Genomic DNA, 21,775 nt, shown 5'->3' on the forward strand with positions numbered 1-21,775 from the left:
GAAACTTTATTGCTGGAACAGCACAGCAGGTCAGGCAGCATCCAGGGAACAGGAGATTCGACGTTTCGGGCACAGGCCCTTCCTCAGGAATGAGCAGAGAGTGTTCAGCAGGAGAAGATAAAAGGTAGGGAGGAGGGACTTGGAGGAGGGGAGTTGGAAATGTGATAGGTGGAAAGAGGTCAGGGTGAGGGTGATAGGTCGGAGTAGGGTGGAGGCGGAGAGGTCAAGAAGAAGACTGCAGGTCAGGAAGGCGGTGCCGGGCTGGAAGGATCCGGCTGAGACAAGGTGGGGGGAGGGGGGATGAAGAAACTGGTGAAGTCCAAGTTCATCCCCTGCGGTTGGAGGGTTCCCAGTCGGAAGATAAGACGCTCCTCCTCCGACCGTCGGGTTGTTGTGGTTTGGCGGTGGATGAGTCCAATGACCTGCATATCCTCGGTGGAGTGGGAGGGGGAGTTGAAATGCTGTGCCACAGGTTGGTTGGGTTGGTTCGTCCGGGTGGCCCAGAGGTGCTCCCTGAATCGCTCCGCAAGTAGGCGGCCTGTCTCCCCAATATAGAGGAGGCCACACCGGCTGCAGCGGATGCAGTAGATGATGTGGGTGGAGGTGCAGGTGAATCTGTGGCGGATATGGAAGTTTCCCTTGGGGCCTTGGAGAGAAGTGAGGGGGGAGGTGTGGGCGCAAGTGTTGCACCTCCTGCGGTTGCAAGGGAAGGTGCCGGGAGTGGTGGTTGGGTCGGTGGGGGGTGTGGATCTGACAAGGGTGCACTGCACTTTGTAGATGGTGCACACTGCTACCACTGTGCACTTGTAGACAGTGAATATTCAAGGTATTGGATGGGGTTCCAATCAAACAGGCTGCATTGTCCTGAATGTTTTTTGGCTTCTAAAGTATTTTATTGGAGCTACACCCAGCAAGGCAAATAGAGAACATTCCATCACATTCCTGACTTGTGCCTTGTAGATAGTGAGGACATCAGTTATTCACCACAGAATTCCCAGCCTCTAAACTGCTCACAATAAAGAAAAAGAGCAGGTGGAGTAGAAGTAGGGGTGGACAGATGACACCAAGCATGGGGCAATGAGTCCCAAAGAGTTCAGAGCAGGATAATCTCATTTGAATGATCTACTGACACTCACTGCACTTGAATGATGGCCACTTGCACATGATTATAGGGCAAATGGGGCCCATAAAACTTGCATCCCCCTGAGAGTTAGCATCTTCATTACAAGTGTGAAAACTGTGAAATAAAGCATAATCTAATTCATGTCCTTATGATTGCAGGCTGGATGCAATAGGTCTCAACACTGAAAGCAGCACTGAACCAAAGTATCATGTCTCAGTTGCTGTTCCAATCAAACTGTGAAACTTTCAGAAATGACTGATCCAGTTACATCATTCAGCAATAACCAGAACAAAAGTGCCCAAGCTAGACATTTAAAAAAATTGTGGATTGTACACAGGCGGCATGTCCAACTTCCTGTTGTTTAGGGGAATAAGCTACAGCGTGAAAGACCTGGTTGAATGTTTGGAGATGTAGCTGAAACTTTCTTAATGCTTCAATGGAAAACAATTCTTGGAAGGCTGCTAACCTGCGAAGAAAGTGAATCGTTTGTGCGTCATTGCGCTGGGAATGGAATCACATCCCTTTGTGCTGAGCCATCTCTGTATAACAAAACAGTGCTTGCTAAAAGGGTTACATGATCCACAATAACAAAAACAGGGTGCACCCATCACAACAGCAGATGAATGATGTTGAGAGGACCATATGAAATTCTCATCTGAGATCATCATCCAGCCAGGTCAAAAGGTCTTCAACATCTTTTTTAAGTCTACATAGAAGGTGATGATTACACTGAAATGTGCAATACACTTACATAAAGCTGTCCTTGGCACCAATATTTATCAAAACCAATACATTTAAAGTTGTTATTAATGGAGGACAGATAACAAAGAGAACCATGGTTAGAATTAGAAGCCTGAGGTTCTTGTGACACCAGGAGTGAGACACAAGCAGTGTTGTGTGCAAAGACTTTAGTGTTGTTTAGTGCAGAAGGCTGATGATGTCACATAATGTCAATAAAGAATTCGCAGGGGTTACCCATGGCCTTTTGGAAGGATTGCCGGCTGCCCGTTAGCTCAGGAGGGACTGCTGCTAGATCCCGGACAGGAGGAGCTCCAGGAGGCCCACTTGTTACCATGACTGTGGGTAGCTGGTAAACAGGAGGGACCCCCGGAGGTCCATGAGAGCAATAGCTGTGGTGACTGAGCTGGCTTGCTGGCCGTTCGCAGTGAACGCTGTTCCCAGTGGTACGGTCTGGCTCACTTCCATTACCCACTGACTTGGAGTCTGTTTTCTGCTCCTTTTCCTTCCCTGCTGAGCCTTTCCTCTCACCCATGCTCCGATTGGATCCACTGCTCTTGCTTCCTGTACACATAGCAGGTAACACAAGACACCAGTCATTTCATACTATGAGCCTCACCATAATAAAACATCCACAAATGCAGAGGTGTCCAGCTCGTTCAACTGTACCTGGACTGTTGAACAGACGTGTTATAAAATGGTTAAACAACATCATAGTCCTGCTTTCCCACAGCTACAGAGAGAATAACATGGCTACAGAAAAATCCAAATAAATTTTACAGTCAGCGCAGCAATTAAAGTTGGTCAGTAATGACTGGGTTTCTGAGGAGCAACTGAACATAGCTGTAACATTTGATAAAAGTTCATCTATAAAACTATTTCATTTATTTTGAAAGAAATTCAAATTCTTTTGATGACTCTGTCAGCATGCTGGGTCACTGCTACTTCCTGAGCATGTTCAAGTGAGTTAGGCTTCACTTACCTGCCTCTTCTGCTGCAATGAGTTACTGGAATTATGATCTTCATATAGCAAACGATTTGGTCTTTATATAGTGAACTTTAGATAACTATTTGTAAATTTAACAGAACTGGTGACTCCAGTGCTCAGACAAAAACTCAAACTTGCTGAATGACAGGTTTTCTTTTCTGAATTTTGCAGACATTTATTTTATTAAAACTTCTTAATGAAGCTACATTAACCTTACAATCTCACCCAGCTATAAAATCATTTCCTGTAAATTGTATGGCTCCTCCACTCAGGATTCCTGAAGAAGGGCTTATGCCCGAAACATCGATTCTCCTGCTCCTTGGATGCTGCCTGACCTGCTGCGCTTTTCCAGCAACACATGTTTCAGCTCCTCCACTCAATCAGACCACTCCCCTTCATTTCCCCATTCTTTACTTCCTTTTCTGTACCCAACCTCTCCCCAAACACTCCCTTCTTTTCTGCAGCCACTTGACATAGCCACAACCTATTCCTGCATCCCTTTCTCTGCACTCTCTTCCTCAAGCACCCTCCTCGTATCCCTCACACTTTCGATTCTGTTCTCCACAGACTTAACCCTAACCCCTATATCCCACCATCTTTCCCACCTCCCAACAGCACCACCTTGGTGGTTTTGGAAGGCAGTTGCATTGGCTGCTACACATTGTACATCAGACAAACCAGAGTTAGACCTATATAAATGAATCTTACCTTCACTCTGCTGACTCCCAGTGCTGCCATTTCCATAGGTCAAAGCAGGATCCTGGCAAGTGGACGAGTAATACGGATGAGGCAGTGGATACTGATATGGGAAGCCCTGAGTCAGTGGCCAGGGACAATTTGGATGTGGAAGAGGTGCGAGGATGTCATGCTCTGATGTCCCACTGGAACCTTCATTTAAGCTCAGGCCAGCCAAATCTACCGGCAAAGGGAAGAGTTCACCAAAAATTAAATACATTCCTTCAAGCCTTCCAGCCTCAAAATTGAGTTCAATAATTTCATTTCTTAACAACTTATGTCACTTTCTCAGACAGCTTGTGTAAGCAATTGTTGTGTCACTCTTGACATTCAACAGCATTACTCTCTCTGAATCCCCACTAGTTTCAACATCCTGTTGGATACACTGACCAGAAGCTGAACTGGACGAGCCATGTATAGTCCGACAACAGTAGGTCACTGCCTGGGAATTCAGTGATGAATAACCCACCTCCTGACTCCCCAAAGCCTGGCTGTTGAGTACAAGGCACAGTCAGGAGTGTCATGGAATATTTTCCACCGCTTGAATAGTGCAACTCCGACAATAATCAAGAAACTCAACACCACTCAGAACAAAGCAGTCCATTTGATTGGCACTCCCTCCATGCCTAGTTCACAGTGTCATCAAATACAAGATGCATTGCAACTCACTAAGGCTCCTGAGAGAACACTGTTCAAACCTGTAACTTTTACCACCAACAAAGACCGGGGAAGCAGATTCATGGGTCCACCATTAGAAAATTCTCCTCTAAGATACAGACCACTCTAACCTAAAAATATATCGCTTTTCCTTCATTTTCACTGAGTCAAAACTCTGGGGAATTCCCTTCTCAACAGCACTGCAATAAACCTCCACCATGTGGACTGCAGCAGTTCAAAATGTGGCTCAATACAACCTTCTCAAGAACAATTACGGTCAAGCAACAAATGCTGCTTTAGCCACTGATGCTAGAAAACTTACAGACTAACCTTCTCTTTCATTACTATACTATTTTGACTTGCACAACTGTGACATATACTTTTTAATCAATCCAGCCTTCCACTCCTTCACAAATTTTAGGTTTTTTTCCCCCTATTTTTTGCTGTCCCTGTATTTGCTTACAAATTGTTACATTTTTACCAAATAACATTTATTACAAATCCACGGGTTCTCATAGCTGCCTTGACCACACTTGCTTTCACCCTGTTTCCAGTAAAGACTCCATTCCATTCTTCCAGTTTTTCTGTCTCTATTGTATCTGTCTGATGATACTATCTTCCCTGCCAGTGCATCTGATGTCTTCCTTTGTCCTACCCACCATGATTGACAGGATTTTCAATTTTATCTGATTCACTTCATGCAACTGGGCTTCTATCCCTTTCCGACCTATCCAGAAAAATATTAGAGTGTTCCTCATTTGTCCTCATCTTCTACTCCATTCCACAAGCCTCCACTTTTAACAAATCATCGTTCTTCCAAAGTGCATCACCTCACCTTATCAGGGTTAAATATTATCTGCCACTGTTCTGTCAAGCTGACCAACCCATCTATATAACCTACAACCATCTTCTTCACTATTAACGACCCTAACAATCTTTGTTTCACATGCAAACTTGTTTAACATCCCCCCCACAGTTTCATCTATATCATTTATGTGTATAACAAACAGTAAGGGTCCCAGTACCAATCCTTGTGGTACACCTCCAGACATTGGCCTCCAGTCACTCAAACAACCTTCTACCATTATCCTTTGTGTCCTTTTGCTAAGCCAGTTTCTGAACCAACTTGCCAAGTTTCCCTGAATTCCATGTGCTTTAAACTTCTCAGTCTACCATGTGGTACCTTGTCAAAAATCTTGCTAAAATCCACATAAACTGTTATCATCTGAACTTTCCTCATACACATACATGATCTCATTTTTGAAAAAAGCCATACTATCGCTAATTAACTCATGTTTTTCCAAGTTGATATCAATTCTCTCCAGAATTTCCTCCAAGAGTTTCCCTATCATTGACATGACCAGGTTTATTAAATGTTAAGGACGCAGAATGAACTTACTGGTAGAGAGATCACCAAAGATGTAATAACATTGCTCGGAGAAGGTAATCTTGTTCACTGTGTGCCTTAGGTAGCCATGTTTCAGCATGCTGCTGGCATATTTCCTTGCTTCACGACGATCTTTGAAACCTTGCACATGTGAGAAAAGCCAATCGACCACATCCGCTCCTGAAAAAAATCAAAAGCAACTGCATTAGGAGCAAACCAACTGTAAAGCCTGCATTCTAACTTAAGACAGAGCTTGCAGAATCTCCCCACACCATTGATCTTGGACAGGATTTCTCAGGATTCCTTCCCAGAATTCAGTCAGGGCTTCTCAGGACCAGCTAGTCAAGCCCTCCATTTCTTCCTCTCAAAGAACATTAAAGCACAGGAAGAGGCCCTTCGGCCCTCCATGCCTGCGCCGATCCATATCGTCTATCAAAATCTGCCACCCACTTTCAAAGGATCTGTATCCCTTTGCTCCTTGCCCATTCATGTATCTGTCTAGATACATCTTAAATACACTATCGTTCCTGCCCTACCACCTCCGCTGGCAATGCATTCCAGGCACCCACCACCCACTGTGTGAAGAACTTTCCACATATATCTTCCCTAAACTTTTCTCCTCTCACTTTGAACTCGTGACCCCTAGTAATCGAGTCCTCCACTCTGGGAAAAAGCTTCTTACTATCCACACTGTCTACACCTCTTATGACTTTGTAGGCCTCAATCAGATCCCATCGCAACCTCCTCCTTTCCAATGAAATTAATCCTAATCTACTCAACCTCTCCTCATAGAGGGCACCCTCCATACCACGGAACATCCTGGCAAACCTCCTCTGTACCCTCTCCAAATCATCCACATTCTTTTGGTAATGTGGAGACCAGAACTGTACGCAGTATTCCAAATGTGGCCGAACCAAAGTCTTATACAACTGTAACATGACCTGCCAATTCTTGTACTCAATACCCCATATGCCTTCTTGACCACTCTACTGACCTGTGTTGCCATGTTCAGGGAACCATGCACCTGAACACCCAGATCTCTCTGTACCTCAATTTTCTCTAAGATTTTTCCATTTACTGTGTGGTTCACTCTGGAATTACATCTTCCAAAATGCAGCACCTCGCATTTGTCCGGACTGAACTCCATCTGCCATTTCTCTGCCCAACTCTCCAATCTATCTACATTCTGCTGTATTCTCTGCCAGTCCCCTTCACTATCTTAGTATCAATACACCAATCTTAGTATCATCTGCAAACTTGCTAATGAAGCAACTTAGACCTTCCTCCAAATCATTTATGTATATCACAACTAACAGTGGTCCCAGCACGGATCCCTGTGGGACATCACTGGTCACAGGTCTCCATTTTAAGAAGCTCCCTTCCACTACTACTCTCTGTCTCCTGTTGCCCAACCAGTTCTTTGTCCATCCAGCTAGAACACCATGGACCCCATGCGACTTCACCTTCTTTATCTGCCTTCATTAGGGAACCTTATTAAACACCTTACTAAAGTCCATGTATATGACATTAACATCCCTTCCCTCATCAATCAACTTTGTCACCTCTTCAAAGAATTCTACTAGGTTTGTAAGATATGACCTTCCCTGCACAAAACCATGCTGCGTATCCTAATAAGCCCATTTTCTCCCAAATGGATATATATCCTATCTTCTTCAGTAGCTTCCCTACCATTGACGTCAGGCTCACAGGTCTGTAATTACCTGGATTATCCCTGCTATCCTTCTTAAACAAGGGGACAACATTACAAATTCTCCAGTCCTCTGGGACCTCCCCCATTTCAAGGATGTTGCAAAGATATCTGTTAAAGTCCCAGCTATTCCCTCTCCTGCCGATCCAACTAGTCCCCCTCCACCGACACATTCATTCAATTGGCAGAACTGGTCCTCACCCTAAACAACTTCTTCTTTCAATCGTCCCACTTCCGACAAACCAGAGGGGTGGCTATGGGTATTCACGAGTCCCAGCTATGTCTGCCTCTTCAGAGGATACGTGGAATAGCCCCTCATCCACAACCATACTGGCACCATTCCCCACCTTTTCCTCTACTACATCGAAGACTATATTGGTGCTGCCTCATGCTGCCATGACGAGTTTGAACAGTTCATCCACTACACCAACACCTTCCACTGTGAACTCAAATTCAGCTGGACCATCTCTAACACCTCTCTCCTCTTCCTGGACCTCTCAGTCTCCAGTGATTGACTCAACACTAACATCTACTTCAAATCTGCCAACTCCCACAGCTACCTTGCCTACACCTCCCCCCAAACCCCTCCTGCAAAAACACGATCCCTTACTCCCAATTCCTCTGCCATATCTGCTCGCAGGATGAATGATTCCACTCCAGGACGTCTCAGATTTCCTCCTTCTTTGAGGACCATAATTTCGCCTTCCCTGTGATCAACAACGCCCTCAATCACATCTCCTCCATTTCCTGCACCTCCACCCTCAAGCCCCTCCCCGCCCCAACCACAACAAGCATGGAATTCCCCTGTCCTCACATTCCATCCAACTAATCTCCAAATCCAGCGTATCACCCACTGCCATATAGTGAGACCACACCACCAAAAATATATTTCCCTCCCCACTCCTATTTGCATCCCACAGAAACCACTCCCTCCGTGACTCCCTCGTTAGATCCACACACCCCACCAATCTCCTCTCCACACCTGGCATCTTCCCCAGCTGCTGTAAGAGGTGCAAACCCTGCACACACATCTCCCTCCTCACCTCTGTTCAAGGCCCCAAAGGATCATTCCAAATATGGCAGAGACTTACTTGCATATCCTAAAATCTCTTTTACTGCATCCGTTGCTCTCAGTGTGGTCTCCGAGACATCGGAGAGACCGAGCGCAAACTCACGGAACAGTTCAGGGAACATCTCTGGTCTGTACACACCAACCAACGCCACCTTCCTGTGGCCATCCATTTCAACTCCAACTCCCACTCCCACGATGACACGCCCATTCTGGGCCTCCTCCACCACTTCAACAAGGCCACCTGCAAACTGGAGGAAGAACACCTCATCTTCCACCTCGGGAGCTTATGACCACACATTGAATTCACCAGTTTCCAAATCTCCCCACCTCATCCCAGATCTAATCCTCTGACTCGGCACCACCCTCTCGATGACACTTCCCACCGACCTATCACAATCACCTCCTGCCTTTGCCCACCTATCACCTGCCTTTTCCCTAACCCCACCCCCCAACTTATTTCTCAGCCCTCTACCCCATCCTGATGAAGGGTTATGCCTGAAATGTCAGCTCATAGCTCTCTTGCTCCTCAGATGCTGCCTGAACTGCTGTGCCTTTTCCAGTGCCACATTTTATTGATGACTCTCCAGTATCTGCAATCCGCACTATCTTCGAGCCCCAATGTTTCCCAATGTTATTCAAACCTGGCCATGACTTCGGGATTCAACTCTAAATGCATTTTTTCAGCAGCGCCCACTATTTTAACACAGAGACAGAGACAGACAGCCAAACCCAAATCAGCCTTTCTACCTCTGGATTTGCAACGCAATTAAAATCAAAGACCCTGCAATAGTCATTCCAATGGTTCCTAACTGGACTTTTGATTAACCAATTCCAGACTTTGTGAATAATTAATTTCCAGACACTGGTTTTGTATCATACACAAAAGACTTGAAGTTATTGTGTATCTAATAAACAGTTAGCAGAGAGAAGGTTAAACAATAAGCTAATGAAAGTCTCTGCTTTAAACCCAAAACACCTGCTTTCAGCCCCATTCACACAGAAAACGGACAGACAAGCCAACACTTAAGGCACAAAGAAAATAACGAACTATCAGATTACTTAAAGGTCTTCCATGATAAAATGATTCATAGGCATAAAGGTAGACTCTTTGGTATTTTTTCTTAAACTTTGATCAAGGTCACCTTCTTAGTGCACCCATGCAGAGGCAACAATACTTCTGACTCAGCTTTCTAATCTTTGGGTTTCCAGAGGTGATGCAGCAGATTAGGCAGGAAGCCTTCAAATCTTCATGCTGTCTCAGGAGCAGCCCAGAACCATCTCTCAGAAAACATAGTTCAAAAAATAATTGATTCCTCCCAAGGCCTCAATTGCCATTCAACAACTGCTATCTGGTTGAACACAGGGTCTCTTTTAACTTGCTTGAACTAATTCCCATTAATAGGCAATTTCAATATCTGCCTAAAGACTTTGCTCTTCCTGGGATCACTGTTTCTGTTAAAACATTTTTAATTAGCTTGCAATTAGTCTTCAGGCCTGACCTCACAAACAAAGCTTGATTCGTCTGTTCTCCTTTTACCACAAGTTGTCCAGAAGTCCACCAGTCATTTTAAACTCATAACTCAAAACTGAAAAAAAGAATGAAAATACTCAAAGATCACTGAGGGTTCTAACACCATCAAATTCAGAACTCATGAAATCAACCAGAATATCAAATCATTGAGCTGCAGGCATCCCCATTTAACCAGAAACAAAAAAGTCTAGCACTGAAAAGCTGTGTCCGCCATCAAATTCATCTCTGGCATAGACCAAGTATTGTCCTCTTTGACCATGCAAAAAACACTTGCCTCAGATCATGAGCTGTCCATTTGGATTGCGCATCATTGTATCACATCACTTATGGTTCCCAGACACCAGACTTATTCTTGGACCATGAATAATCTCTTTACCCATATACAATCCTCGTGATCGTAAACTCTATCCACTTCATTTTCTCTCGAAAAAATCTATAACATAAATCTATAAGATTGTGGGGAGATTACTGTCCTCCTGCTGCTGACTATGATTCTTGGTATATGTGACTCATTGGTGAGTAATAGATTGGACAGGATTACCAGTGACCAGATTAAACGATAAAGTGACAAGGATGGGGCTCAAAGATTAAGCAAGGTCAGCCCAGCACCACAAAATACTTCAACCAACAGTGACTATACTTGTAAAATAATTAATTAATTGCAAATTAATCTGACATATACAGAGGGTGCAAAAGTCAATTTATTGCAATGTGAATAATTTTTAAGATTCTGGAAATCCAACAATTTCATTTTTACTCAATTGGCAACTTTACATGATAGAAGTTTAACTCGTAGTATTTGTGATCTCTGGATTATTATGGTAACATAAATCCGATATTACCATAGCTCTGTAAGTACTGGGCTGGGATAACTGAGAAGCATGGCAGAGGATGAGTTGTTTTCTGAAACTAGGAAGTTTGTTGCTTTTGAGGGTGTGGAAGGATCCCAGTCCTGTAAGAGTGACAGGGGGTGTAATATTCTAACCAACTGTTGCAAGTCTGGTTACGGCAGGAGGATCACGGCAGCAACATCAGCAGCAGGGTCGTTCTCTCGGCATTGGGACCGGTGGCGGCAGCAGCAGCAGGGTCATTCTCTTGGCATTGGGACCGGTGGCGTTAGCAGCAGCAGCAGCAGCAGGGTCATTCTCTCAGCATCGGGACCGGTGGTGGCAGCAGCAGCAGGGTCATTCTCTTGGCATTGGGACTGGTGGCGGCAGCAGCAGCACGGTCATTCTCTCAGCATTGGGACCAGTGGCAGCAGCAGCAGGTCATTCTCTCGGCTTTGGGACCAGTGGCAGCAGCAGCAGGGTCATTCTCTCGGCTTTGGGACCAGTGGCAGCAGCAGCAGGGTCGTTCTCTCGGCATTGGGACCAGTGGCGGCAGCAGCAGGGTCATTGTCTCAGCATTGGGGCCAGTGGCAGCAGCAGTAGCAGGGTTGTTCTCTCCATTTTGGGGTCAGTGGCTGCAGCAGTAGCAGGGTTGTTCTCTCGGCATTGGGGCCAGTGGCAACAGCAGTAGCAGGGTTGTTCTCTCGGCTCTGGGGCCAGTGGAAGCAGTAACAGACTCTTTAAGCTGGCAGTGCTGGCAAGGCGACATCTGCAGCCAAAGGAGGACTCGTGGTTTGGAGATGGCCTGACAACAGAGCCAGGGGACTCTTGGTTGCAGAGCGAGTGTGGATTCAGCAACGTCAGCAGTGAAAGATGGCGTCTAAAGTGGGATGAGGAGAAAGTGAGGACTGCAGATGCTGGAGATCAGAGTCGAGAGTGTCGTTCTGGAAATGCATAGCAGGTCAGGCAGCATACGAGGAGCAGGAGAATCGACGTTTTAGGCATAAGCCTGATGAAGGAATTTTCCAGCACCATACTCTCAAATCTAAAGTGGGGCGCCTTCCGACATTGATGGGTCTGGCGCAGGTGGTGGAGGTCTCCCTTGAGGCTAGGTGACATCATGGACTGCATTGAAAAGACTTATATTCTGAACCTTTTGTTTCTTTATTTTTTCTAATTTATTCATATGACCTACACTGGTGGACTATTTATTTCCTTATTTTTCTACATTTTTTTTGTTCCCTAAGAATTTGATCTTAACTATCTGTACCTAGGTCCTTTGTACCTAAGATGGCACTGTAGTGCGGGGCTTGTAAACATTTCACGGTACTCATTTGAGTACGTGTGACAGTAAAGCCAATTCAATTCAATTCAACTCAACATGGCTAAACCAAGTGAAGCTGTTCCCTAAAATACAGTGAAATCAAGATGTTCAGGGATAACCGCAAACAGTAAGCAGAACTTAAATTACAATCAGAATCCAGACATGGAAATTATGTGCAAAATAAAAAACGCCAGCTGGTGATTTCCCAGGACCACGTGCGTGTATTATAGAATGCAGGACCACAGAGAGACTCTGGAACATGGCTGAGGGGAAGCCCCATGAGACCTATTCCAAAAATAGTGGATGTTGAGTACAAGCTCTAGAATGTCAATACTGCCTGTTTTTAGAGTAAAGTGAGTCTCACTGATTTGGGATGTTCTCTACATTATTGACACAAACACAGTCTAAAATGAGAACACAGTCTCAGAGACACAAATACTCACCAATTACAGCATTTGAAATGGTGATCTTCAACCACAGTCGGTTACGGATCTCTAGCCCCGAGTCAGACAACTGCATGGCCTTGACAATAACAGGCATGTCGCTCTTAACTGTGAGTGGAGTATCCTCATACTCTGAGCAAATTAACAGAAAAAAATAAAAGGATCTGATCCTCAGATTTATCAGAATATTAAAGAATCTATTCCAATATTGCATATTCCATAGGAATACTAAAAGTGGTAAGGGGATTATTGGAAAATCAAAATTAGTACGTGCCACTAAACAGGGATACAATAGTTTAGCCAATGAGCTTTCTTTCACCCTTCAATTAAATCAAAGCTGAACTGTATAAAAACTCCACTTACCAGATCACATTGGTTCTTACCTTAACTGACTGTGGAAGAGTTACTAAACGTGGAAATGATATCATTATGATATGATATCATTAATGCTACTGTCCCACAGCATGAGATTTAGGGCAAGTCCCAAACCAGTAGGTGGCAGAGGTCAAGGTAAAATTTATTTTCTAAGTTTTTGAGAGGATTTCCTCTGGCCCAGAAGAGCCTCTGTCCACCATCCAAAGCCTCAAGCCCTCTGTACCACTGAGCTTCTATCAGAGGGCTTCCACTTCCCATCAAAACCTCAGGATAGGGCATGTCCTAAGCACATTCTTCAAGTTAAAATTATGGCTTAAATGTTACATACAGAGAGACAAGACTAGAGAGCCTCATGACCTCACGCCAATATAAATGTGAACCATTCAAGCAGTCCACCTCCTATACACTTGACAGGCTCGAGCATAGAGGATCCCAAAACTGAAATGTTACTTACTTTCTGAATCTGGGACGGAGCTGGTTAGTGAGGAGCTGGTGGAAGTGATGGCACTGGTGGTGGGGCTCATACCATAGCGAGGAAATGTTCCTGTCATAGCAGTAGTATGAGAGATCCAGGCCGCTGGGTCAATGGGTCTCACTGGTTCTGCTACAACACAAAAAGACCAAAGGAAGATTAGACAAAGAGCTGAACTCAGAATGAAAAGAACAACAAAATTGTACATTTATGACTCAAGGTGTACAAGTTCATCAGCAGCTGAGAGAAAGATATCACACCTCAGCATTATGCTGCAGGTACAATGACAACTGCAGTGTCAGCTCCAGAGAGCAGCAGTTAGAGAAGCTCATTAGAGATGGTTGACGTACCTAACAGAGCTTGCTCTACTTCTTCAATGGTTTACATACTGTAACAGTACAGTCCAAATTGAAATAACACATTCTGAGTAAACCAGTCTAAATATTGTTTAATAACATGCCTGTTAAGTTCCTTGGAATGCTGGAATGAAAGGCAAGTTGTGGCTGGTGTTGTAGGCAATCCATTGTATTTCTTAACTTTCTCCATAAAGCACAGGCACAAAGTTAGAGACTGAGAGGGAGAAAGGGAGGGAAAGGCAAATGGAGAGGCACAATTAAGGGGAGGAGGGCAGAGAGAGAGGGAGAGAGACAGACAGGCAGACATACAGACACACACAGTTGGAAACGATTACAGAGAAAAGGAATGCCAGAGGGGCAGAAATAAAATGTTAAATAATGCCCTGTAGGATTTTTAATTAAAAAAACTAGAATTTCTAGAAAAGTTAAACAAACACTAAACTTTGATATTATTATTAATAAAATTAGAAATTGGAATTTAAACACATGTTGTAGCTGTGACCTTCACAGGCTAGAGAAGCTCGAATGAAACACAGCTATCATTCACAGAGCCAAAAAACATCAGCCAAGTCAACATTTATTCCTTATGAACTACTACAGTTAAAATGCTGAAAGTGTTGCTTACTCCTGGGGATGGTGAAATAGCTCCTCGGGGTGGGGTCCCAACACTTGGCTACTGTTAAGCCGATAGGTCTGGAGAAGCAAACATAGTGAAACAGTTACGAACTGTTGCAAAGATTACACAAACAGAGGATTTGATAAATTTGTCCAGGAATCAAGAAAAAAGGAAACTGAAGGCCCTTATGGTTCAGGGAGGAGATGGAACATTGTGTGAAGAACTGAGTGCACAAACCAGGCTGATCTCAGCCCTCTGCATGAAATTGGATAAATGTAGGATTCAATCGAGATACCTGCTATATTCGAATAGGTAGCTAACATGTGTTTGACCAGTAATGGTGCTGTGATCCTGTAGTACCACCCATCTAATTTTCGTGGATTAACACCTCCGCAGGCAGACTGTGGTAGGATTTCTGGTCCCAAAGTAGAACTGATTGTTCTACCCTAAGTAACTTCAGGGGGTGCTGCATTAGGAAAACAAACCTGAACAGGGAAGGTGAAAAAATGTTTTAGACCTCTGCCCCTTGGTGAGGAGTTCACTGCTAGGTCATCACCTTCCATGCAGTAGTCCATTGCTTATTGCTATTGCTTAGGGTGACCCTGAGCCATATCCCAGTCTTCACAAAACATTTCTTAATCACACATGGAGGTTAGTGAAACTTATAACTTACCCAGGTTTCGAGACAATTTCCCGAAGAATTCTCACAGCATCATCATTGCTCATGTTTTCAAAATTGACATCATTGACCTAAATCATAGAACAGAAAACTGTTCAGTTCAAGGGGCTGGCTAAACTCTAGCAATCAACAAAGAGAATCATACATGAGCCAGGGAGACAATGGCAACATCCCAGGGATGTCAGCTTTTAGGTAAAATCCATAAGTGTTTTAAATTAAACTAACTGGATCTTGAGATACAATTAATGCCTCAAAGTTGCTTTTCACTTATGCTGAACATACTTCAAATTTTATGCAGTGATGTGCAAAAAGGCATCCAATGTTTGGACTGACGTGCCAAAGGAATAGAATGAGTGACTTATCCATCATCGTTGCAAGTTTATTGGGTGATATGATCCACAGGAAGCAGATGAATCACCATATACTGGAGTATTTTACACAAGTTTCTTCTTTTGCCTATAATATGATTTGAATGTCACTTCTAGATTAATGTCAACTAGAAAACACTGACAAATAGAGGTTAGCTCATTCTTCCTGCAAAGCAGTTAAAAATCACTGATATTTCTGGTATTTAACATATAAAGCGATAAATGTGAGTTATAAATTTTGCACTTTGTCATAGTCAAATTTTTTAAACATATGTCTCAGCTTGCCTCCAAATTGAGTCGACCAGTTAGAAAAATCAGATAAACCTGAGAAACTCAGATAAGCAATAAATTGCTAAGCAAGGTCCAGATCAAATTACACTGAAGGTGAAATCTGCAGATGTGACTGATATTTTCTCTCATTTAAAGGACTGATAGTTAAACCTGTAACTACTGCAAAGCAATGCGTTCCTTCCATCGACACGGTATTACGTCTGTTTACCAGTCAAGGTCTAAACCACAGTCTGGTTAAGTGTTTATTCTAACAACTTCAAAGCCGAGAAAGGCTATGCAATGGCACATCTTGTACCTGCCAAACAAAATATGATAATAAGGGTTCCCTATTCAATCCCTGGATTCATTTCAATTTTCCTAGACATTAACAATGCAAAGGCACAGTCTTGTTTAAAGGGAGCAAGGGCTTGGACACTTAAGTGGCCTGAAATACCAAACCAAGAACTATCTCAAAGCTGTAAAAAAAAAAAAAATGCAGATACACATACCGTAGACATTTCACCATCAAAAGCTCTGGTTTCATTTATTTAAGTTAACAAATAATGATGGAAGTTCAAATGCAGGAGACTACAGGGAAGTATCAAAAACGACAACGTAATTCACTACAGATCAAGGCCAGGACTCAACCAGTGGACAGTTGAACCTCGGCCAAAACATTCAGAGGGAAGGGATGATGTTCAGAGTGCAGGAGACCAGGAGATAAATAAGTTCCAAGGAAACAACAGTATAAAGGGAAAGGTCAACAAGATTCAATGCCCAGAGGGTGTAGGAGAGAAGCATCTCGATATTGGGCAGGTAAAGTTTTATTTTGTCAACACAAATGCTTTTGTTTAATAATCATCACTGGTAGGTCGTATCCATAATAACTGTGGCCTCTGTCAGGACCTGACTCTTCACACACTTTGTGACCCACAGAAATTTCATCATCCAACAACGGGCTTACTTTCAGAAATTCTACAGAGCAGGATACAGAATAAAACTTACATATCATCCGGAACTAATACTCTACCGACAGAAGAACTGACATGATTACCATAGCTGCAGTAGTATTTAACGTAGATCTAAAGGCTGCAGCTGGTATACTTCGGCTTGAGATATTTCGCTCTTAGTTAAAAGTTTTATTTGGAATGGTGTAGAGGTGAAGACACTGACCTGCAGAAGCATGTCACCAGGCTCAATTCTGCCATCAGCTGCCACTGCACCTCCCTTCATTATTGACCCAATGTATATCCCACCATCGCCCCGATCATTACTTTGACCCACGATGCTGATCCCCAGGAAATTGTACCTTTCTGAAAAGGAGGAGGAAAACAAATTACAGTTCGTTTAAGTTTGTGTCAGTGATAAAGATCCTGACTTAATGGAGGAGGTAACAGTCTTCAACTACATGGCAGGATAAACGATGAATAAAACAGGACATCAAGGCAGTCATCATACGTCCAGGAGAGCCACTAAACTATATGTTGCAGTTCTCAAATGACATATTCAGAGATAATTAAACTATTTCATCTTGTTGCAAATAAAAGCTGTTTTATGCACATTTATAAACCAAGCTGAACATTGGGTGTGTGCTGGTTCTTCGAATACTCTACATCTGTATTAAGGCTACTGAAGGGATATGAGTTGAGAGTGCGGTGCTGAAAAAGCACAGCAGGTCAGGCAGCATCCGAGGAGCAGGAACATCGACGTTTCGGGCAAAAGCCCTTCATCAGGAATCATTCCTCTCTCTACTCTCAACTCTAATCTCCAGCATCTGCAGTCCTCACTCTCGCCTATTGAAGGGGTATACCAAATTGCTTGTCCATTGCTAGATTAGTATATTAACAAAACAAGATTCTATATTTCAATCAATAAAGATTCACTTCCTTAAATCTAACTAACACACATTTATTAAAACAAAATTGCAAAGAATATCATTTGTCTTTCCTAATCAACTTCACCCAGTGCTCAATGCATATTCCAATAGATCCCCAATAAACATTCCCCTACTGACATCCATAAATGCTCCCACTACTGACCTCCACAAACACCATAACTTCATGGGTAATAGGTAATAGCCCTCATTCTGCCTCCCAATCTGATTATTACATACATATTCCGGGAACACACCTGCCTTCACACGGCCATTAACACATTATGTTCACCTTCACCTACACATTGGTAAAAGATAAGAGTCACTCACCCATGTTGAGTGTCACGGTGATAATATTGAGGGACATAGTGGAATCTGTGATGCTGCTCAACGACGAGGACTGTATGACATAAAATAGTTGGTTGTTTAAAAGAAACAAAGTATAACATTTTGATTCTGTTGGTCTCTTGACATTTCTCTAAGAAACATCTATTTCTCAGAACTACTTAAATGTTTTAAAATATTTCTAAGAAATTAAGCCTTTATACTTAATGCATTTCACAAACTCGGGATGCCACTCTATGAGCAATTCAGTATTTTTGAAGAGAAATAATTGTTGCAATGTAAGAAACAAGACAGCAAATTTTAATATAGGAAATTCCTGGATGCAGCAGTGTGATCAATTTCTTGATTATCTTGATGATGTGTTGTGATCTTCCCTCCATATTGTGTCAGCTGCTGATTGCAATCTTACCCTGTCCACCTGTTTCATGCGATGTCTCCGCCTCCTGCGTTTATGTCTTCTCATGAGTCGAGAGGAAGCACTCTGCTCCACTGAGCTACTTAACCTGAAGGAGTAAAGGAAGTCCAGTTAGCAGTCTGCATAGAACTGAATTAAACCCAGATCATATCATATTATCACATGCTTCACAAGACCAACATCTAGCTGCAAAATGACACCATTATCATGTTTCTAACTTTGTACAGAATTAGAACTTGGACTGCAACTGACAATCAAGACCCAGTCCAGGTTATCTATCAAACTGTCCACTTTGCATCAGGACTGACACATGCAATTTTTTTTAAAAGTATGTGCATTTGGAAGTCTCCTCCCCAAACTTATTGCCTCTCAACAGTGACAGTCGTTCAATTCCACTATTCCTCTAGAGTTTTCAGTTGATCGAGTGTTTCTCTTCAAAGGCCTCTAATTGCTTGGAGGAATACTTGGTGAAGCTTTTTCACTCAGCTCGAGAATAACTGGTGTACAAAATAATAATTACTCATGCTGGAGCTACATAGCAGTCAGTGTAAGAACTTTACCAAGCTGCGACCCAAACATGAAATTGTTTAATCCCCAAGGTTCTAGTAGGCTTATTTATAGTTCTATTCTGGGAAACAAATCATTGACTTGTTTCTTCTGTATAGTCACTGTCTGATCTACTAAATATTTTCTGTTTTCATTTCTGGTGTTGGTTGCTTCTAGTATTATCTGAAAAATGGAACAGCAACACAAACTGATTATAGATCACTGGCTAGGACTCACCTGGAGCAACCTGTCCAACTCTGGGTATCACATTTTCAAAAAGATGCCAATGTCTTGGAGAGTGTGCATAGAGGATTTATGGGAATGATACCAGGGATGGAGAATAGCAATAATGTAGACAGACTGCGGAAACCAAGATTATCCTCTTTAATACAAAAGCAAGAAAGTTATAATGGATCTTATTCCCAACAAGAGTACAGTGTCTAATTCTCGGCACTACTCTTTAGGAAGGATATTAGCAACTCAGAAAGAGTGCAGGAAGCACTTATTATAATATTCCAGGGATCAGGGACTTAAGGCATGTAGCTAGAAGCTCGGAGTGTTTTCCTTGGAAGAGAAGGTTGAGGTGAGATATGACAGATGTTCAAAATATTGCAGGTTCTAGACAGAGTAGATAGAAAGAAAACACTTCCATTGGTGGAAGAGTTGACAAGCAGAGGACACTGATCCAATGTGAATGGCACAAAATCAATATTGAAAATTCAGGAAAAGCATTTTTTTAGGAAATGAATGGTTAGGTTATGCAAATGCTCTGGTGATTGTGGTGGAGGGAAGATTCGATGTGGAGTTATATAAACTCCAGAAAACATTTTCAGGGTTGCAAGGAAATGGCAGTGAAGTGGGGCATGCAGAAAGCTGGCAGAGATATGACAAGCCACAGATATTCCTGTGCAGGAACCATTCTGTGATTCTATATGGCTCCATATGGCAGAAAGATGAAGGGGAGATTTTATAGATATGTTCAAACACATGAAAAATTTTAAGTAAATAAGAAGCAAATATTTACACTGATGGGGAAGATACTGAAAAAGATCCTAAGATTTAAGGTGACAGCATCCAGAATGAAATATTGCCCCGTGCATGCAAAGATGCTTCAGCAGCCCATTTTAGTCTGTTGATGTCACAGCCTGCATCTGTGCATACATCACTAACATCACCACATTCTGTGTGCAGTGACAGCAGCTGCAGTGGATATGCATATGCTCCCAATAGTGGGTGCACATGTGCAGTGGGCTGGGACAATGTGGAGATGGAGGTAGTTTCTGCTATCACACCCAGCTGCCTTGGCAGGGACAGTTCAGAGAGCCTGGAGACATATTTGGAGGCAGTACTGCAAATGTGTGCTTGGAAGTTTGATGAGGAGGTGACATGGGGGAACAATCGCACCATGTTTGAAACTGGCTGCGACATTTGGTCATTGAAGAATGACAGAGTGATACGAAGCACATGCTTTTTTTTTTATTCATTCACATCATGAGGGTGTCAGTGGCTCGGCAAGTATTTATTACCCACTCCTAATTGCCCAGAGGACAGTTAAGAGTCAACCAATGCTGTGGGTTCTGGATTCACATGTCGGCCAGACCAGATAAGGATGGCAGTTCCCTTCCCCAAACAGCATTAGTGTACCAGATGGGTTTTTTCCAATAATTTGCAATAGGTTCATGGTCACCATGAGACTCTTAATTCCAGACATTCTTTTGATTATTGAATTCACATTCCACCATCTGCTGTGGCGAGATTTGAACCTGGTTCCCTAGAACATTACCTAGGTATCTGGATTAACAATCCATTGATAATACCACTAGGCTGTCACCTCCCCTCTCTTTGTGCTATTTAGTGATGTCATTGCAGCATATGCAGCTTTAGAACAACCAAGAAAAAAATGGCGGAATGTTTTGTTTCTGACTTGCTTTGACCTGAAAGGTACTATTATAAAGGCTGAAAGAAGATGCAGTCTTAACTATCAAAAAGAATTCTACAAATACTTGAAGGGAAAACATTTGCAGAAATGTAGGGAAAAGCCAGAGACGCAGCAAGGTTTGAAAACTCTCTAAGAGAGCTGGAACAGGCAATTAGGCTGAACAGCTTCTCTGGGTTGTATCAGTCGATACAATAAGTTTAGAAACAAACAAGACACAGACTCTAAGCCCAACATCAATTGTACACTTTCAATATCAAACAAACCTTTCACTGACTACTTTTGAAAAACTCTCTCAACCTTAAACCCAAACATATCAATTATTTCAGTCTGCTGTGATGGGGATTGACATTGATTTCAATAATCACTATTTTACAAAGCTCAAATCAGCACCCTGTTGAAAACTCAATTTAGCAAGAGTTCTAAATAGTCAAGAAAGATTTATAGCTAAAGATAATTAAACAGAAATAAAAAGGATTAAAACTGCTTTCAAAATTATTTAACTCAACCCGAAGTGGCGAGTAAAGTCCTAGAATGAACAAGTAACCGGTAAAGTTTTAACTACAAAACATTCATATCTTCCTTGCATTATTAAACACACAACCACTTTTATATTGGCTCAGTTGGGAAAGTTGCTGTGAACAACATTCTCATTTCTACTATCAGAAGCTTACAAGCTCCACCTTGGTTTAGTCTATGGTAGCAACTGGCCTCAGTGCCCAGGCTAGAAAGGAGAAACCACCCATTGCTTTTGCAACTCATCACTATCCAGTACTTCTTCTGCAAAGTGTGATAGTGTGGACATACAGGAGACAGGAATGGCTTTGGCTGTGATTCTGTTAGAGAGCAATACCTGTTTCAATTCTCACTTAAATAAGGTATAAGGCTACTGGTTCTCTTGCAAACCAAACCGAGACAAGACGACAGTGGCTTTCAGAGAGGAGAGGAGCTGAACGTCAGTATCAGTCAGCACCTTCAGGGGAGGAGGGGG

The 21,775-nt window shown here is 42.8% G+C and overlaps 1 protein-coding gene across 4 annotated transcripts in view; it reads right to left on the reverse strand.

The window, feature by feature from the left end:
• Positions 1-766: 766 nt before the first annotated feature.
• LOC122540344 (segment polarity protein dishevelled homolog DVL-1-like) overlaps positions 767-21,775 on the reverse strand; it is a 129,756-nt gene continuing 108,747 nt past the window's right edge. For all 4 annotated transcript variants that reach the window (XM_043675922.2, XM_043675923.2, XM_087980444.1 and 1 more), the window contains 10 exons: positions 18,297-18,390; positions 17,873-17,942; positions 16,843-16,982; positions 15,026-15,102; positions 14,362-14,429; positions 13,363-13,512; positions 12,534-12,665; positions 5,641-5,808; positions 3,558-3,764; positions 767-2,425 (listed from right to left, as the gene is read on the reverse strand). In XM_043675922.2, the coding sequence (XP_043531857.1) occupies positions 2,064-2,425; positions 3,558-3,764; positions 5,641-5,808; positions 12,534-12,665; positions 13,363-13,512; positions 14,362-14,429; positions 15,026-15,102; positions 16,843-16,982; positions 17,873-17,942; positions 18,297-18,390 (1,468 nt within the window). In that variant the 3' untranslated portion in view covers positions 767-2,063. The remainder of the gene's footprint in view (positions 2,426-3,557; positions 3,765-5,640; positions 5,809-12,533; positions 12,666-13,362; positions 13,513-14,361; positions 14,430-15,025; positions 15,103-16,842; positions 16,983-17,872; positions 17,943-18,296; positions 18,391-21,775) is intronic.

Source organism: Chiloscyllium plagiosum, unplaced genomic scaffold, assembly GCF_037043375.1.
Source record: "Chiloscyllium plagiosum isolate Xiang-an unplaced genomic scaffold, Cpla_swu_hap1 HiC_scaffold_37, whole genome shotgun sequence".
In the NCBI taxonomy this organism is placed as follows: Eukaryota; Metazoa; Chordata; class Chondrichthyes; order Orectolobiformes; family Hemiscylliidae; genus Chiloscyllium; species Chiloscyllium plagiosum.